Source organism: Salvelinus fontinalis, chromosome 28, assembly GCF_029448725.1.
Source record: "Salvelinus fontinalis isolate EN_2023a chromosome 28, ASM2944872v1, whole genome shotgun sequence".
In the NCBI taxonomy this organism is placed as follows: domain Eukaryota; kingdom Metazoa; phylum Chordata; class Actinopteri; order Salmoniformes; family Salmonidae; genus Salvelinus; species Salvelinus fontinalis.
The window spans coordinates 20,784,934-20,803,819 of record NC_074692.1 but is presented as its reverse complement, the minus strand read 5'-3'; the positions used below and the strand labels follow the sequence as shown (position 1 = coordinate 20,803,819).

The window sequence follows — 18,886 nt, the reverse complement described above, 5'->3', positions numbered from 1 at the left end:
CGGGTGACATGTATGGTGAGTATGCAGGCCATGGAAGAACTGATACATTTTCAACTTCCAGGAATTCTGTACAGATCCTTGTGACATGGGGCCGTGCATTATCATCCTGAAACATGGTGTGGCGGTGGATGAATGGCACAACAATGTGCCTCAGGATCTCGTCACAGTATCTCTGTGCATTCAAATGCAATTGTGTTCATTGTCCATAGCTTATATCTGCCCATACCATAACCCCACCATGACCATGGGGCACTCGGTTCACAACATTGACATCAATAAACTGCTTGGCCTTACGACACCTTGCACGCTACACTGTCTTCCATCTGCCCGGTACAGTTGAAACCAGGATTAATCCATGAAGAGCACACTTCTCCAGCATGCCAGTGGCCATCGAAGGTGAGCATTTGCCCACAGAAGTCCATTACGACTTTGAACTGCAGTCAGATCAAGACCCTGGTGAGGACGACAAGCACGCAGGTGAGCTCCCCTGAGACGGCAAACCCAGTTTCATCAGCTGTCCGGGTGGCTGGTTTCAGACAATCTCACAGGTGAAGAAGCTGGATGTGGAGGTCCTGGCATGTCCACGCGTGGTCTGCCGTTATGTAGCTGGTCGAACATACTGGCAAATTCTCTAAAATGACATTGGAGGCAGCTGATGGTAGAGAAATACAATTCTCTGGCAACAGTTCTGATGAACATTTCTGCAGTCAGCATATCAATTGCACACTCTCTCAAAACTAGAGATGTCTGTGGCATTGGGTTGTATAACAAAACTGCAAATTCTTGTGGCCTTTTCTTGCCCCCAGCACAAGGTGCACCTGTGTAATAATCATACCTTTTAATCATCTTCTTGATATACCACACTTGTCAGGTGGATGGATTCAATTGGCAAAGGAGAAATGTTCACTGACAGGGATGTAAACAAATGTATGCATACAATGAGAGATAAGCTTTTTGTGCTTATGGAACATTTATGGGATCTTTTATTTCAGCTAATGAAACATAGGACCAACACTTTACATGTTGCATTTATATTTTTGTTCACATGGAGGAACCACAGTAATCTTTACTAAAATATATTAATAGATTTGAATGTATAAATATGTTTATTACAAATGAAAGCACAGAAGTAATCATAAGAAAAGCTCCCAGAAGCAAAAGAAGAGTTCCACATACTGTACAGCCCCCCTGTCCATTTTCAGCTTTGGAAAGTAGCCTTCCTCTTTAAAAATTCAAGGTGATAATTATTTGTCAAGTACAGAGATTCCGTGTGTACCAACATCTTCACCAACATCCTTTGACTGCGTAGCCAGTTTTATATACCCAGTGTGAGACATTCAGTGGCTAGGGAGCACGTAGAAGAGATGCAAAGAATAATTTGTGATGTGCAGATTGCTAATCCCCATTGAGTGAATTTCCAATTGTATATAGATATAAAAAATGCATAATTATACTTCCTTATGACCATGTGTATAGCTAAACTAGTGAATGCTTTAATGATGGGAGCTGTTCCTGTACCAGTGGTTAAATTGGTCAAATCTAGAATCAAACACTAACCTAAACAGGGTTGTCTGAAAATTCTCACCCCCTGGTCTTACTGATGATCATTTGGTGATATGGAATGAGTTGAGCACGGGACCACAGTCCCACTTAGAAATAGATCAAGCTATAGGAGGAATGACAACCTGGAACTAATACAGACACCGAACAGGACTTCCTGTGTGGAAATATGTTCTTCTCCGCATAATCTGTGTGCCAATGTCTCCTTCCTTTCCTACACACCAACCAACATAGAAAATTACAGCAACATGAGGCTGTCCCAGATATGGCCTAGTTCAATATGTTGCTGTCATTTTGTGATGTTGCAGTGATCCTGTCCATACTAATAAAATTAGTATTTTTAATATACAGTAGGCTATAGGTAAAAAGTTCAGACACAAAATGGCATTGCTGCAAAAAAAAGATGATTTTGCATGATTTCCTCAAATATTTTCCCTTTCAGTTTTTAATACCATTATGTCCACGAAAACAAAGAATACCACCTTGGTGGCATATGATGTTTAATCTATAAAAGAAGGATAGAGCATTTCTCCTTCAGAGGCAGAAAGCACTGAGGGATAAAATCAGGCTGAAGAAGAGGAGCACAAGTTCCAGTTTGGCAAAAGAAAAGAAAGAGGGACAGAGGTAAGGTTGGGGTTGGGAAAGAGGATCGTCTGGTTAGAGGCAGCTCAAAAGGACCCTGTGTTCACTTCATATGATGGCTGTGTGTCTCAGATCAACCCGACCATCCAGCATGGAGATGTCCTTCTCTAGCCTGCATCAGTCTACCTGAACTGCAATAAGACAGACAACACACATATTTGAAATAGCATTAGAGTATTTTGTATTTGGTGAAGCATAAGAGTTAGTTGGGATTTTTTTTAAATGTGTCAGTTTCTTTAGCAAGTACTACCCTAAACATGAACACAAATCCAGCCATTTTGGCCCTTACCATATTTTTAGGTGGTAAGTTGGGTTTCTGAGCCAAGGCAGGTTTCCTCATAATGCTAGGCTTGGAGGGTTTGGGTGAGGAGGGCTCAGAGGCAGATGAGGGGGCCAGGCCATTGTCCTCTGAGAGGTCTGCTGCTGGAACACCTGCTATATCATAGTGCTTCTTCCTGAGCTCTCCCAGACGTAGACGCTCATTACCCAGCTGATTCTCTAGCTCCAACACCTTCACCTGAGACAAACATACATTTGAGAAAGGTTACTTTCACACAGAACAAACACATGGCATGCAGAGGCTCAAAAACACACACACAGGCCTGGTGACTCACCTGCGACTCCATTTCCTCCATTTTTAACTTGATGAGGGACATTCCAGAGAAGTCCATGGTATCTGCAGAAAAAAATGGAAACTCATCAAACACAGCCATATGACTCATAAGGCCTGAGAGGATTCACATCTGTTTGTGAAGACACACAACCAACCACACTAACCCTTGTCCTCCAGGTTCTCCTGGCCTGTCTTGGTGGAGGCCACCACGTTGGCTGCCATCTCATTCACACGGCGAGAAGCCTGCTGGAGAGCTGTCAGTTTCGTACTGTTGCGGTCTGCCTTTACCTAAATGCAGAAGGAGAGGGGGAGAATGAAGAAAACAGTGATAGGGACATACTTTGAATATAAAATAGAATAAACAGATTGGCAAGGGGAAAGGGAACACAGAGTTAAAAAGCTTGTGTGTTTGTTTCTCACCTTGGAGGAAGCAACCAGCTGTGCTGTACTAGCAGCGATCTCGTGTGAGCAGACGATGAGCTCCTCATATTTACCAGTGTGCAGCACCACTTTATCAGCGGACTCACTGTGGGAGAAACCAGACAAACATCACACCATCATCCCGTCCTATAACATGAGGGATCTCTGAGTCACACACACAAATTACCACACTCGTATAAAAAGTTGAGACGACCCCCTATAATGCACTTACACCATCTGTGTGGCTCCCCATCCCACAGCTTTGGAGGCAGAGATGAGTCCCTCAGTCCAACGGGAGTTCCTGGCGTAGAATTCTTTAATAGTGGCTGCACCCTAGAGAGAGAAGATTAAGTCTAGCAGTGATCAGGACATTACTTTAAAAAAAAGTAATGCACCAAATACAACAGCTAAAAATGCTCACTTAAACACTTAACCAACAATGCAGTTAAAATATATATTTTTTAAAGAGTTAAAGAAAATATTTACTAAATAAAATGAAGGAACATAGAAACAAAAACATATACAGGGGGTACCGGTACAGAGTCAATGTGCGGGGGTACAGGTTAGTCCAGGTAATATATACAGTACCAGTCCAAAATTTGGACACACCTACTCATTCAAGGGTTTTTCTTTATTTTACTATTTTCTAAATTGTAAAATAATAGTGAAGGCATCAAAACTATGAAATAACATATGGAATCATGTGGTAACCAAAAAAAGTGTTATTTTATGTTTGAGATTCTTCAAAGTAGCCACCCTTTGTCTTGAAGACAGCTTTGCGCACACTCAACCAGCTTCATGAGGTAGTCACCTGAAATGCATTTCAATTAACAGGTGTGCCATGTTAAAAGTTAATTTGTGGAATTTATTTCCTTCTTAATGCGTTTGAGCCAATCAGTTGTGTTGAGCCATGGTAGGGGTGGTATACAGAAGATAGCCCTATTTGGTAAAAGACAAAGTCCATATTATGGCAAGAACAACTCAATTAAGCAAAGAGAAACGACAGTCCATCATTACTTTAAGACATGAAGGTCAAACTTTGAAAGTGTCTTCAAGTGCAGTTGCAAAAACCATAAAGCGCTATGATGAAACTGTCTCTCATGAGGACCACCACAGGAAAGGAAGACCCAGAGTTACCTCTGCTGCAGAGGATACATTCATTAGAGTTACCTCTGCTGCAGAGGATACATTCATTAGAGTTACCTCTGCTGCAGAGGATACATTCATTAGAGTTACCTCTGCTGCAGAGGATACATTCATTAGAGTTACCTCTGCTGTAAAGGATACATTCATTAGAGTTACCTCTGCTGTAAAGGATACATTCATTAGAGTTACCTCTGCTGCAGAGGATACATTCATTAGAGTTACCTCTGCTGTAAAGGATACATTCATTAGAGTTACCTCTGCTGTAAAGGATACATTCATTAGAGTTACCTCTGCTGTAAAGGATACATTCATTAGAGTTACCTCTGCTGCAGAGGATACATTCATTAGAGTTACCTCTGCTGCAGAGGATACATTCATTAGAGTTACCTCTGCTGCAGAGGATACATTCATTAGAGTTACCTCTGCTGCAGAGGATACATTCATTAGAGTTAACTGCACCTCAGATTGCATCCCAAATAAATGCTTCACAGAGTTCAAGTAACAAACACATCTCAACATCAACTATTCAGAGGAGACTGCATGAAATCAGGCCTTCATGGTCAAATTGCTGCAAAGAAACCATTACTAAAAGGACACCAATACGAAGAAGAGACTTGCTTGGCCTAAGAAACACGAGGATTGGACATTAGACCAGTGGAAATCTGACCTTTGGTCTGATGAGTCCAAATTTGAGATTTTTGATTCTATCTGCCGTGTGTTTGTGAGAAACAAAGTAGGTGGACGGATGATCTCCACGTGTACTTCCCAGCATGAAGCATGGAAGTGGTGATATCATGGTGTGGGGGTGCTTTGCTGATGACACTGTCAGTGGTTTATTTAGAATTCATGGCACACTTAACCAGCATGGCTACCACAGCATTCTGCAGCGATACACCATCCCATCTGGTTTGCACTTAGTGGGACTATCATTTGTTTTTCAACAGGACAATGACCCAACACCTCCAGGCTGTGTAAGGGCTATTTGACCAAGAAGGTGAGTGATGGAGTGGTGCATCAGATGACCTGGCCTCCACAATCACCCAACCTCAAACCAATTGAGATGATTTGGGATGAGTTGGACTACAAGTGCTCAGCATATGTAGGAACTCCACGCCCCTCTCCCCACAGGTGTGATTACTACCTCTGAGGGTTTAGAGCTTGAGGTAGTCATGACAATCCTACCCATGCTAGATTATGGAGACGTAATTTATAGATCGGCAGGTAAGGGTGCTCTCGAGCGGCTAGATGTCCTCTACCATTCGGCCATCAGATTTACCACCAATGCTCCTTATAGGACACATCACTGCACTCTATACTCTGTAAACCCGTTGCAAGACCCACTGGTTTATGCTCATTTATGAAACCGTCTTAGGCCTCACTCCCCCCTATCTGAGATATCTACTGCATCCTTCAATCTGCACATTCAAACACCCGTTCTGCCAGTCACATTCTGTTAAAGGTCACCAAAGCACACATCCTTGGGTCGCTCGTCTTTTCAGTTTGCTGCAGCTAGTGACTAGAATCAGCTGCAACAAACCCTCCAACTGAACATCTCTTCATTCAAAAGACACAATCATGGACACTCTTCCTGACAGTTGTGGCAGCTTTGTGTGATGCATTGTTGTCTCTACCTTCTTGCCCTTTGTGCTGTTGTCTGCCCCCAATAATGTTTGTACCATGTTTTGTGCTGCAACCATGTTGTTATGTTGTGTTGCTGCCATGCTATGTTGTCGTCTGTGTGTTTGTCCTATATTTTTATTTAATTTATTTTTACTTTAATTCCCCGCAGGAGGCCTTTCGCCTTTTGGTAGGCCGTCATTGTAAATAAGAATTTGTTCTTAACTGACCTGCCTAGTTAAATAAATAAAAAAAATGCAAAGAGTGGCAACTTTGAAGAATTTAACATGCATTTGGATTTGTTTAACACTTTTGGTTACTACATGATTCCATGTGTGTTATATCATAGTTTATGTCTTCACTATTATTCTACAATGTATTCTACAATTATTCTACGATGTAGAAAATAGTAAAAATAAAATAAACCCTTGAATGAGTATGTGTCCAAACTTTTGACTGGTACTGTACATCTAGGTAGAGTAAAGTGACTATGCATAAATAATAAACAGCGAGAATTGCCTTGTTAAATAAATGAATAAAAAGACTAGCAGCAGAGTAAAAAAAGGGGTCATGGCAAATAGTCCCGGTAGCCATTTGATTTACTGTTCAGCAGTCTTATTATGGCTTGGGTGTAGAAGCGGTTAAGGAGCCTTTTGGACCTAGACTTGGCACACCGGTACCACTTGCCGTGCGGCAGCAGAGAGAACAGTCTATGAGAATAGGGTGGCTTGAGTCTGACAATTTTTAGGCAGGAAGCTTGGCCCCAGTGATGTACCGGGCCCTACGCACTACCCTCTGTAGGCCCTGGCGGTCGGATGCCGAGCAGTTGCCATACCAGGCAGTGATGCAACCAGTCAGGATGCTCTCGATGGTGCAGCTGTAGAACCTTTTGAGGATCTGAGGACCCATGACAAATCTTTTCAGTCTCCTGTGGGGAAAAAGGTGTTTTCGTGTCCTCTACACGACTGTCTTGGTGTGTTTGGACCATGATAGTTTGTTGGTGATGTGGACACCAAGGAACTTGAAGCTTTCAATCTGCTCCACTACAGCCCCATCAATGTGAATGGGGGCGTACTCGGCCCTCCTTCTCCTGTCGTCCACGATCATGTTGCGGGAGAGGCTGTTGTCCTGGCACCACTCTTACCTCCTCGCTATAGGCTGTCTCACCGTTGTCGGCGATCAGGCCTACCACCGTTGTCGGCGATCAGGCCTACCACCGTTGTCGGCGATCAGGCCTACCACCGTTGTCGGCGATCAGGCCTACCACCGTTGTCGGCGATCAGGCCTACCACCGTTGTCGGCGATCAGGCCTACCACCGTTGTCGGCGATCAGGCCTACCACCGTTGTCGGCGATCAGGCCTACCACCGTTGTCGGCGATCAGGCCTACCACCGTTGTCGGCGATCAGGCCTACCACCGTTGTCGGCGATCAGGCCTACCACCGTTGTCGGCGATCAGGCCTACCACCGTTGTCGGCGATCAGGCCTACCACCGTTGTCGGCGATCAGGCCTACCACCGTTGTCGGCGATCAGGCCTACCACCGTTGTCGGCGATCAGGCCTACCACCGTTGTCGGCGATCAGGCCTACCACCGTTGTCGGCGATCAGGCCTACCACCGTTGTCGTTGGCAAACTAATGACAGGCTAGATTTACAAAGTTTTCAACATTAAATTTTAAATGTCAAGACTCACCCTCCCTCCCTCAACAATCTCCTTCTGTAGGTCGGTTGATGTCAGGACTAGTAGATGGATGGCCTAAAAGGACAGACGAAAGGAGGGAACGCAGCATTATTAGGATTTCGATGAGACCTTTTGAGTAAGTCAATCAAAACAGTAGAATAGCAGCCATCTTACCTTCATCAGGTCTGTGCAGCTGTAGAGGATTCTATGAAACAAGGAGTAATATCATGATGAGTTAAAGGGGGAAAATGCATTAACAAGTATTTAAACTAAAATACAGAGCGTAAGTCAAACATACTACTGACCTTTCATTGACCTCAAGTTTGACACCAGAGGTGTCCTTTCGTGCCTGATTCATCATTTCCTTTCGATATAGAAAAACAGCAATTGAGAAATGTGGATAAAACCTGGGTATGAATACAGATATATTGTATAGATAGTGTTGAGCTTGTGATGTCATTCCCCGCTACAGTGGGATGTTCTACATGGTTGTGATCCTCACATCGATTCTGCGCACTGCCTCCTCAATGGCTGCTGATGTGGCTGCCATCTCCTTGTCCACCAGATCTCCCAGCTCATCCTGTCGCACATCCACACCTTTAGGTCGCAGCTCCTAAGCATTGGAAGAGGAGATGAGATTAAGAAAAACAGTAAAAGGACAGGAATAAAAATTGAGAAGACTGCCCAGTAGTCCATTACCTTCCCCAGCCTCAGGATCTTTTGGACCACAATGCGAATGGAGGCTGGATCTGCCCTCTGGAGAGAGGCCTTGGACTTGAGGTCCTTCAGGAACTGCAGACTTTGAGTGGCACAGCCCCTGCAATTCTCAGTCAGACCTGCAGGGTGCAAAAGTGCAAGATACACACTGACACAGTAATCACATACCAAATGGATTCAATATCATATTTCAGTAAAATTCCAATAAGATACAAGATCCGTTTCTAACAGGAATCCGTTCTATTTGAGGAGAAAGTCCTTACGGTCGGCGTGGTCGGTGGGAGCCATGTGCGCTGTGGCACTGCCGTTGATGATGGTGTCAGCAGCCAGGTGGGAGAACTGGGTCAGGGCCCTCAGCAGCCCACCAACATCTGGTAAACAGTGGAAAGGATGCATCACTGCCAGTAACACAGCCAAGCTCTGTCACTAACGAGCACTCATGACCATTATCACTGGGTTTGCTCAAAGACGACTAATTATATCAAAAACACTGAGCACAAAGTAATGAGCAACTCACCTCCCATGTTCGTCAGGTAGTCTGAGTGACCCCTTTTCACTTTGTCAATGGAGCCTAAAGTGGCCTCTGCCCGACTGACCAGGTAATCTGTGGTGGTGAAGAGAAAGAAAAAAGCTTGAAAAGCATTCTTTTGATAGATTTACACACATGCATGGATGAGTCATCTTTCACTATGTTCTAAGTGACATGAACAGCATCTCTGTGTGTATGTGCACGTTCACTCATTTTAACCTGGGGAGCTGGTGCAGCGGATGTGCAGGGGGTCGTCCAGTTTGGCCACAGCATCCTGGATGATGCTCTCAGCCTCAGAGACCGTTCCCTGCAGCAGAGAGAACTGCTCCTCCAGCAGCTTCTGCTGCAGCTGCTCCTCACGGCTAGACTACACAGATGCATTGAGACACAGTCAGACATACAGTCAGAGGGAAAAAAAGATGGGCACAGACATACTAATGGTTTATCTTTTATTGTGCAGACAGCCAAATAGTTCAATGATTAAATAAAATCTGTCACTTTGCAATGCACAGGGGATGTAATAGGGGATTTGACCAACAGTATAGCTTTTGTCTATTTTCTCTTTTGCAATCAACAAATGACAGACAAAGCAGCTGAATGAACTCTGTGCAGTCCTGTCCTGACTGACCTTCTCCTGCAGCCTGCCCTGCAGCTCTCCCAGCTCCCTGCTGCTCCTCTCCCTCTCCTGCTGCAGGGACGACTGCTGCAGCTGTGCAGCATGGCGCAGGGCTGACAGTGCTGCCTCCTTCTCACTCACAGAGTGCATCAGTCGCTCCTTCTCCGCCTGCAGCGCGGACATGGATCTGGTCTGCTGTTCCCCCACCTGGGAGAGAGGGGGAGAGGAGAGAGAGAGAGGGTAGAGAAGAGACAGGAAGAGGGAGAAGGCAAATAACAGAATAATGGGTACATTAACTTTTGTGGAGAAAAGTATTTTCTGATGTTTGTGAGACTTCCATATCACTTCCTCACACAGTGCAGGTTCCTATAGCCTTCACAGCCAATTCTGATTTGCAAGTCTGAAAAGTGGGGCGATTTTTTTGCATCTAGTTTTGCATGATGGTGAATCAGATGAGTCCCCTGTGTCATTACACAGGGGAGGGAACCCACTTTATTCAGTATTTACTGCATCATCACCACACACACCTTCTCGTTGCTCTGCAGAGTGCCTTTGACACGTTCCACTTCTGCCTTCTTCTCCTCAAACTCCCTTTTAAGCTTCTCCATCTCAAACTTCTGCTCCTCAAGCTGCAATGATAAGACAATAACATTATTCAGTCATTTAGACAAAAGGTTAATACAGTACTGAAATATAACATTAACAGTACTGGATCACTATTGCTAATACTCAATAACATTAACCTTCATGTCAGCGTCCTGTTTGATGCGATCCACCTCAAAAGCCAACTGCTGCTTGGTCCTCTCCACCTCCTCCTGAGTCTGCTGGGTGGCTGACAGCATCTTCACTGTGTCTGCACTCTGCCAACACAATGTCACATATACGTTGTTAAACATTCTCTTCACACTATACAGAAAAATATCGCTCAGTTGAGTCTATATGAGCATACATGGAGAAAACCACAATGAAAACAGAGGTGAGTGAGGTTCCTCATAAGTCTGTACCTTCCTGAGCAGTTCTGCATGGCTGGACACTAGCTCAGTGTGCTTCTCCTTCAGCTTGTTATAGCGCTGCTCTGTGGCCTGGGCTCTCGCTGGGTAGCAAAGTGGGGGTCAGAGACAAGAGGGAGACGTCAGTGTGTGTTCAATACAATGTGACTGAACATGTATGCCAGACTTAGTGCATGGCTGGCTTCTCTTACTCTCAGCCTCTCCGAAGGTGGCCTGCACGCTCTCGTGCTCAGCATTGCGGCGGCGCGTGGCCTCCAGCTCCATGCGCAGCTGCTCGTTCTCCACCAAGGCACGCTGTTTCTGCACCCGCTGCTCCTCCAGCTCCGCCTCCAGACTGTTGATCTGGGACTTAAGCTGAGTGATGTAGCGCTGGGCCTGCAGGAGGGAGGAGGTAGGTAGTCAGTCAGTCACCATAGTAAACCTCCCCTGGGTAGATGATCACTACCACCACAGGACACCATGACACGGCACGAGTGGATGAGGGCCTCAGACAGGGGAAACAAAAGTGTTAAGTGGTACAAATTATTTTTACAAAATGTATTCAATTTCAGGTTAGGATGGCTCAATTCAATATCACAGGTGTAAACCTAAACTTTTAGCAACAGTTAAGATACAGGCCACATTAGGAGCCAGTCATTTGCAGAAATTGGGGTCAACAGTATATTTCACACTGTCCCAGACACACCTTCTGGTCTTCTCTGACCACAGACAAACGTCATTTCCCATTCAGAGACAAGTTGCCACATTCCACGATTCAACTTTGTATCCGCCCAACACATGACCTAAATTCCTCTCCCCTTTACAAATCAACAATGTCTACCACTGTCAAAACTTGGTTATCAGTGTTTCCCCTAAGTTCACGGAGTAGCCAGCCAGGCGTCCCCAGGCTTTTCATAATTTATCTGCAGATAATTGCCAAAAAGTATACCAGTACGCAAATTAGGGAGATCGACTTTATTCAGTCATTTCGACACCTTTTATAAACTAAACACTTGCTGTTCGGTCGTCAATCAAAGGACAGTCAATAGCCAACGCACCATGACTCTGTGGCTGGCTATAGGAAACACGTGAAAGAAAATAAATAAAATGAACAATAATTAGGCTACGTGGATTTTGACTCATTGCTACCACTTACATTAAATGGGATGGGCAGATTTCTCTTGCGCTCTCCAGCCATGTAAATAAATTTGACTGCAACCTACCACAAGCGCACACCAATCATAAAGGTACAGGAAGGTGGGACAGACAGCAGACTGTCAAACCAGCAGTGTTTCCCGGTCATTGATCGCTTTGTGACTTACAGGTGCCTGTCCTATCAATAGATCGCTAGAAGATGTATAGCGTTCATTTTGGCGGGAGAGGGCTTGACAGACTTTCTGACTAGCGAATAGAAACTTAAATGAAAAGTAATAGTTATTTTTTGAAGTGGGAAAAGTAGCTTGGTGTTTAGGGAAAACAATGTGCTGGTGCTCTTCCATGCCGTCCCGAGGAGGGGTGCGTCACTTGAGTGGGTTGAGTCCCTGACGTGATCTTCCTGTCCGGGTTGGCGCCCCCCTCGGGTTCGTGCCATGGGGGAGATCTTCCTGGGCTATGCTCAGCCTTGTCTCAGGGTAGTGAGTTGGTGGTCTGTTGATATCCCTCTAGTGGTGTGGGGGCTGTGCTTCGGCAAAGTGGCTGGGGTTATATCCTGCCTGGTTGGCCCTGTCCGGGGTTATTGTCGGACGGGGCTACAGTGTCTCCCGACCCCTCATGTCTCAGCATCCTGTATTTATGCTGCAATAGTTTGTGTCGGGGGGCTAGTTATATCTGGAGTATTTCTCCTGTCTTATCCAGTGTTCTGTGTGAATTTAAGTATGCTCCCTCTAACTCCCTCTCTCTCTGAGGACCTGAGCCCAAAGACCATACCTCAGGGCTACCTGGTCAGATGACTCCTTGCTGTCCCCAGTCCACCTGGTCATGCTGCTGCTCCAGTTTCAACTGTCCTGCTTGCGGCTATGGAACCCTGACCATGGAACCCTGACCTGTTCACCGGACGTGCTACCTTGTCCCGGACCTGCTGTTTTCAACGATCTCTACCGCACCTGCTGTCTCTAACTCTGAATGATCGGCTATGAAAAGCTAACTGACATTTACTCCTGAAGTGCTGACCGGTTGCACCCTCTACAACTACTGTGATTATTATTATTTGACCCTGCTGCTCATCTATGAACATCTTAACCATGTCCTGTTATAATCTCCACCCGGCACAGCCAGAAGAGGACTGGCCACCCCTCATAGCCTGGTTCCTCTCTAGGGTTTCTTCCTAGGTTCTGGCCTTTCTAGGGAGTTTTTCCTAGCCACCGTGCTTCTACACCTGCATTGCTTGCAGTTTGGGGTTTTAGGCTGGGTTTCTGTATAGAACTTTGTGACATCGGCTGAGGTAAAAAGGGCTTTATAAATACATTTGATTGATATACATTGTTAACAGGAATAATTAACCCTTAAATAGTATTATTTGAGGTACAAGTCATTTATTTTTAGCTAGGTATGACATCTGTAAAATCTGTTTAAAGGAATTAAAACGCATGTCTATTTACCTCTCCTTTGACCCTTTCCAGATCTGTCCTCAATAGCTCCAAATCCCGCTTGAGGTTCTCAATCTGAATATCCCTGTGGACCAGAAGACATACAGCCACTAACCTTAAAGATACACACATACACACTACTAACTCAATTCACAAGAAGATATCCAGAAATGTCAGTTCAAAAAACATCACCAGTTTACATATCCTTCTGTTTCAAACACACCGATGCTAAAATACCAATGACTAACCTGTCATCAAAACCACCATTGGCAGGTCCAAAGGTTTGATCAAATATGTCGAACTGCTAAAGGAAAAGTCAGAGAAGACGCATGAATGCTTATACAATCTACAGCCAAAATTAGTGCTACTTTAAAAATAAAAAAATGATAAGACATACACATTCAATGGGCCATAGCTGTTGCCCTCAGAGGTCATGACCTTGTGCCCTATAAGTCGTACCTGTGGCACCGCCATGCTGGGCATGGTGACGTCACTGACATTGATCAGCGGTTCAGGGTCATCATCGTCATCATCCACCTGCTCGGGCTCATCCTCGTCTGGGATGACCACCACCGGCCTCGCATGCTTGGCCAGGGAAGCCGCATGCAGGAAATTAGGAGGGGACTGAGGATGAACACACACACAAATAAATAAGACAGGACTATAAACACAGATGAATCCACAATCTAGGAAGTGTGGTTGAGTCCCAATACAGTATCTTTCCCCTACTATGTCGGTCTATGCTCTTACTTCTGGCAGCTTGGGGATCTGGATGAGTCTCTTGAAGTACATCATGTCTCTGGCTTTGTTGAAGAAGGTCTTGAGGCTGTAAGGCAAATATTTCAATCACTGATCTGAATGATGCCACTACAATCTACAAGAACATAACATTTTCTAAACTGTGTTGTATTATTGTATCCCTAAAATAGAGGGGGGTGTGTATAGGACAGAATTAAATGAAACAAATAGAACCAAGTTTCACTTACTTAGCTAGCAAATGCAGCTAGATAGTTTAGCCTACTCAGAGGGATGCCATGTTACCTAGCTGGACTATCCAACAACACTGGAACTCTTCCAAGTCAAGGTAAGCTTTTGATTTGACAAATTTATTGCCACTGGGGCCCGCCAGTGTTAGTGCTAAACTACTTACTGACTGTACACTAACGTTACTGATTGATTGTAGCGGGTTTACTAACGTGTTAGTTATATTATCTATGTTGACTATGACATTACTTTAGCAAATATGGTGACAATGATGTTGGCTGTGTAGCGGTTATAATATGGCTTGGCTTGGAAAAGAATGTGAACTGTGTTTACGTGTGATCAGGGGCGTATCCATTCCACCGATTCTATTGAAAAAAAAATCTTAAAACGGAAGCAAATGGAACGAAACAGGGATAAACACACCTGAATTTGTCCAGTAGAAATTCTTGTTTATAACTGTAAGGAGTGTTCAAGGTGGTATTGAATGTGTCACTATTCATAGGCTAGGTTGTAGCAACCTCATGATGGGTACAGGGAAAATGTGAGTATCACGTAGTAGCCTAAACCTATTGATGTTACATTGAACTGGGTGAATGGAATATGAATGACAGTCATCCAATATGCTGTAATAGAAATAAGGCCATGCTCATAAGCAGTACCGACCACCACTGATGCCAAGGTATCCACTAACACATCAAGCTCCCTCTAATTTCTTTCTGGGGTGATTGTTGTGCAGGTCGGTATTATTACTATGTCACTGGTACACTAACTGAAATGCTCAGATTCAGCCCCTTCTCACTTTCACAGATGTGTGTCTGACTGTGACGACATGATGATGACACATTACAATGGGTGGAAGCTGGGTGGTAGGCACCAGGATATTTGCAGTGGCTCAGGGTAACAGGCCAGGGGGAGGGAAAGGCAGGATTGTGCTGCAGCTTCCCTGTTATACTGAGGCTCCCTTCCTCCCTCACTTTCCTACTCCCTCATTTACTAGCAGCCTGAGCTCCTGGGTGACTTACCTGTGGAACTGGTCATGGAAACGATCACGATGTCCTTGCAGGGTGTCTGCTGGGAGACCTGAAATCCAGGACATGCAATAGACAAAGTCACAAGAAATACTTTGAAACAAGTTGAGTCTAATCATGTTAGCAAAGCGTAGTTTAGAGCAAGTAGACACATGGAAGTACTATTAATAATACTTTGCATGATATCACAACATGCAAAGAATCACATTTGTGATCTCCAGTTATTTTCCTTTCATTGATTAAACTACCAACAGGAAATAAAAAATTAACATCTTATGCTTCACGGGGTCATGGCTGAACGACAACATCAACAACATACAGCTGGCTGGTTATACGATGTACCGGCAAGATAGAACAGCGGCGTCTGGTTAGACAAGGGGTGGCAGTCTATGTATTTTTGTAAACAACAGCTGGTGCACGATATCTAAGGAAGTCTCAAGCTATTGCTCGCCTGAGGTAGAGTATCTCATGATAAGCTGTAGACCACACTACCTACCGAGAGAGTTTATCATCTGTATTCTGTATTCTCTGTAGCTGTTTACATACCACCACAGTCAGAGGCTGGCACTAAGACAGCATTGAATGAGCTGTATTCCACCATAAGCAAACACTCACCCAGAGGCGGCACTCCTAGGAGCCGGGGACTTTAATGCAGGGAAACTTAAATCAGTTTAACTAAATTTCTATCATCATGTTAAATGTGCAACGAGAGGAAAAATAAGTCTGGACAACCTATACTCCACACACAGACGCAGACAAAGCTCTCCCTCGCCCTCCATTTGGCAAATCTGACCACAATTATATTCTCCTGATTCCTGTTTACAAGCAAAAATTAAAGCAGGAAGCACCAGTGAATAGATCAATAAAAAAAAGTGGTCAGAGAAAGCAGATGCTAAGCTACAGGACTGTTATGCTAGCACAGACTGGAATATGTTCCGGGATTCCTCCGATGGCATTGAAGAGTACACCACATCAGTCATTGGCTTCATCAATAAGTGCATCGATGATGTCGTCCCCATAGTGACTGTACGTACATACCCCAACCAGAAGCCATGGATTACAGGCAGCATCCGCACTGAGCTAAAGGCTAGAGCCGCCGCTGTCAAGGAGAGGTACTCTAACCCGGAAGCTTATAAGAATTCCCGCTATGCCCTCCGACAAACCATCAAACAGGCAAAGCATCAATACAGTACTAAGATCGAATCGTACTACACCGGCTCTGATGCTCGTTGGATGTGGCAGGGCTTGCAAACTATTACAGACTACAAAGGGAAGCACAGCCGAGAGCTGACCAGTGATACGAGCCTACCAGACAAGCTAAACTACATGCTCTCTTCGAGGCAAATAACACTGAAACATGCATGAGAGCACCAGCTGTTCCGGAAGAATGTGATCACGCTTTTCGCAGCCGATGTGAGTAAGACCTTTAAACAGGTCAACATTCACAAGGCCGCAGGGCCAGACGGATTACCAGGATGTGTACTGTGAGCATGTGCTGACCAACTGGCAAGTGTCTTCACTGACATTTTCAACCACTCCTTGTCTGAGTCTGTAATACCAACATGTTCTAAGCAGACCACCATAGTCCCTGTGCCCAAGAACGCTAAGATAACTTGCCTAAAGACTACCAACCCGTGGCACTCGTCTGTAGCCATGAAGTGCTTTGAAAGGCTGGTCATGGCTCACATCACCACCATTACCACCATCATCCCAGAAACCCACTCCAATTTGCATACCGCCCCAACAGATTCACAGATGATGCAATCTCTATTGCACTCCACACTGCCCTTTCCCACCTGAACAAAAGGAACACCTATGTGAGAATGCTATTCATTGACTACAGCTCAACATTCAACACCATAGTGCCCTCAAAGCTCATCAATAAGCTAAGGTTCCTGGGACTAAACACCTCCCTCTGCAACTGGATCCTGCACTTCCTGACGGGCCGCCCCCAGGTGGTAAGGGTAGGTAACAACACATTCGCCACGCTGATCCTCAACACAGGTGCCCCTCAGGGGTGCGTGCACAGTCCCCTCCTGTACTCCCTGTTCACTCATGACTGCATGGCCAGGCACGACTCCAACACCATCTTCAAGTTTGCAGATGACACAACAGTGGTAGGCCTGATCACCGACAACGACGAGACAGCCTATAGGGAGGTCAGAGACCTGGCCGTGTGGTGCCAGGACAATAACCCCTCTCTCAACGTGATCAAGACAAAAGGAGATGATTGTGGACTACAGGAAAAAGAGAACCGAGCACGCCCCCATTCTCATCGACAGGGCTGCAGTGAAGCAGGTTGAGAGCTTCAAGTTCCTTGGCGTCCACATCACCAACAAAGGAACATTGTCCAAACACACCAAGACAGTCGTGAAGAGGGCACGACAAAACCTATTCCCCCTCAGGAGACTGAAAAGATTTGTCATGGGTCCTCAGATCCTCAAAAGGTTCTACAGCTGCACCATCGAGATTATCCTGACTGGTTGCAACACTGCCTGGTATGGCAACTGCTCAGCATCCGACCGCAAGGCACTACAGAGGGTAGTGTGAACGACCCAGGACATCACTGGGGCCAAGCTTCCTGCCATCCAGGACCTTTATACCAGGCGGTGTCAGAGGAAGGCCCTAAAAATTGTCAAAGACTCCAGCCATAGACTGTTCTCTGCTACCGCACAGCAAGCAGTACCAGAAAGTCTAGGTCCAAGAGGCTTCTAAATAGCTTCTACCCCCAAGCCATAAGACTCTTGAGCATCTAGTTAAATGCCTACCCAGACTATTTGCAGTGCACCCCCCCCCCCCCCCCCCCCCCTTGTTATTTCACTGCTGCTCTTTAATTACTTGCTACTTTTATATTTTATTCTTATGTGTATTTTTTTTAACTGCATTGTTGGTTAGGGGCTCGTAAGTAAGCATTTCACTTTAAGGTCCACACCTGCTGTATTCGGCGCATGCGACTAATACAATTTGATGTTACAGTACATGTTGAAAAATATGTCATGCAATTGAGATTAAGATGCCAACGTACAAGCGTGCAGCTTGAAGAGCAGCTTGACGGTGAAGTGGTAGAGGTGACTGCAGTCCTGAATGACCTGGATGAGGGGGGACAGGCGACACTGGCCTGACGTCAGCGTAGAGATGGCAATGGACGTGTTGAGCTGCCGGATCACTGCAGATCACACGCCAATGTATAACACATAGCACATAATAAACAATCTTAAAAATGGGGAGGATTTGGTATCGCTGGCTTGCTTGGGTGAAACACCTTTCACTGTCACTAGTTCAGAAATACAGCACTTGGACAATGGCTCACACATTTATGAATCATCCACTCTGTGGGTGGAAAACAGTTATCAGCAGATCTAGCAGTAGGGTGGGTAGATGTGTGAAAGCACAAGGCGGTTAGGAGCTCCCATGTTTCCTGAGTACAAGATGCCCAGTTAGTCACGGAGGCAGGCAGGGTTGTTTACAGTTGTAGGGTTTGTTTATAGTTGTTCAGGATCACAGGCTGTGACAACATCCTGCAGGGCAGGGAGGTACATGATGCAATTACAGCCAATCAGAAGAAAAACAATGAATGTCCTCTAATAGCAAACATGTATAACCTATTTATAGGGTTTTGGTGAAATGACATGAGGTACCTAATCATACTAAACAAAGTGGTTTAGAAATGCGTTTCCCTTAACTTTTGGAGAGATTAACTCACTCCCTCAACAGCAGAACAAGTGTGTGCTCACAAGTCTCTATTTAACTCGCCACTATC

The 18,886-nt window shown here is 45.1% G+C and overlaps 1 protein-coding gene across 2 annotated transcripts in view; it reads right to left on the bottom strand.

The window, feature by feature from the left end:
- Positions 1–946: 946 nt before the first annotated feature.
- Positions 947–18,886, bottom strand: part of hip1rb (huntingtin interacting protein 1 related b) — a 33,124-nt gene continuing 15,184 nt past the window's right edge. The window contains exons 8-32 of one of the 2 annotated variants that reach the window (XM_055886982.1): positions 18,152–18,292; positions 15,121–15,178; positions 13,865–13,940; positions 13,574–13,738; positions 13,363–13,418; positions 13,127–13,199; positions 10,742–10,925; positions 10,545–10,633; positions 10,284–10,400; positions 10,068–10,169; positions 9,553–9,747; positions 9,144–9,291; positions 8,913–8,999; positions 8,659–8,766; positions 8,378–8,514; positions 8,181–8,291; positions 7,984–8,042; positions 7,853–7,883; positions 7,691–7,753; positions 3,468–3,568; positions 3,236–3,341; positions 2,980–3,103; positions 2,817–2,878; positions 2,492–2,719; positions 947–2,333 (exon numbers count right to left, since the gene is read on the bottom strand). In XM_055886982.1, coding sequence (XP_055742957.1) covers positions 2,325–2,333; positions 2,492–2,719; positions 2,817–2,878; positions 2,980–3,103; positions 3,236–3,341; positions 3,468–3,568; positions 7,691–7,753; positions 7,853–7,883; positions 7,984–8,042; positions 8,181–8,291; positions 8,378–8,514; positions 8,659–8,766; positions 8,913–8,999; positions 9,144–9,291; positions 9,553–9,747; positions 10,068–10,169; positions 10,284–10,400; positions 10,545–10,633; positions 10,742–10,925; positions 13,127–13,199; positions 13,363–13,418; positions 13,574–13,738; positions 13,865–13,940; positions 15,121–15,178; positions 18,152–18,292 — 2,630 coding nt within the window. In that variant the 3' untranslated portion in view covers positions 947–2,324. The remainder of the gene's footprint in view (positions 2,334–2,491; positions 2,720–2,816; positions 2,879–2,979; positions 3,104–3,235; positions 3,342–3,467; positions 3,569–7,690; positions 7,754–7,852; positions 7,884–7,983; positions 8,043–8,180; positions 8,292–8,377; positions 8,515–8,658; positions 8,767–8,912; positions 9,000–9,143; positions 9,292–9,552; positions 9,748–10,067; positions 10,170–10,283; positions 10,401–10,544; positions 10,634–10,741; positions 10,926–13,126; positions 13,200–13,362; positions 13,419–13,573; positions 13,739–13,864; positions 13,941–15,120; positions 15,179–18,151; positions 18,293–18,886) is intronic. The other variant, XM_055886983.1, reaches the window with a different exon arrangement.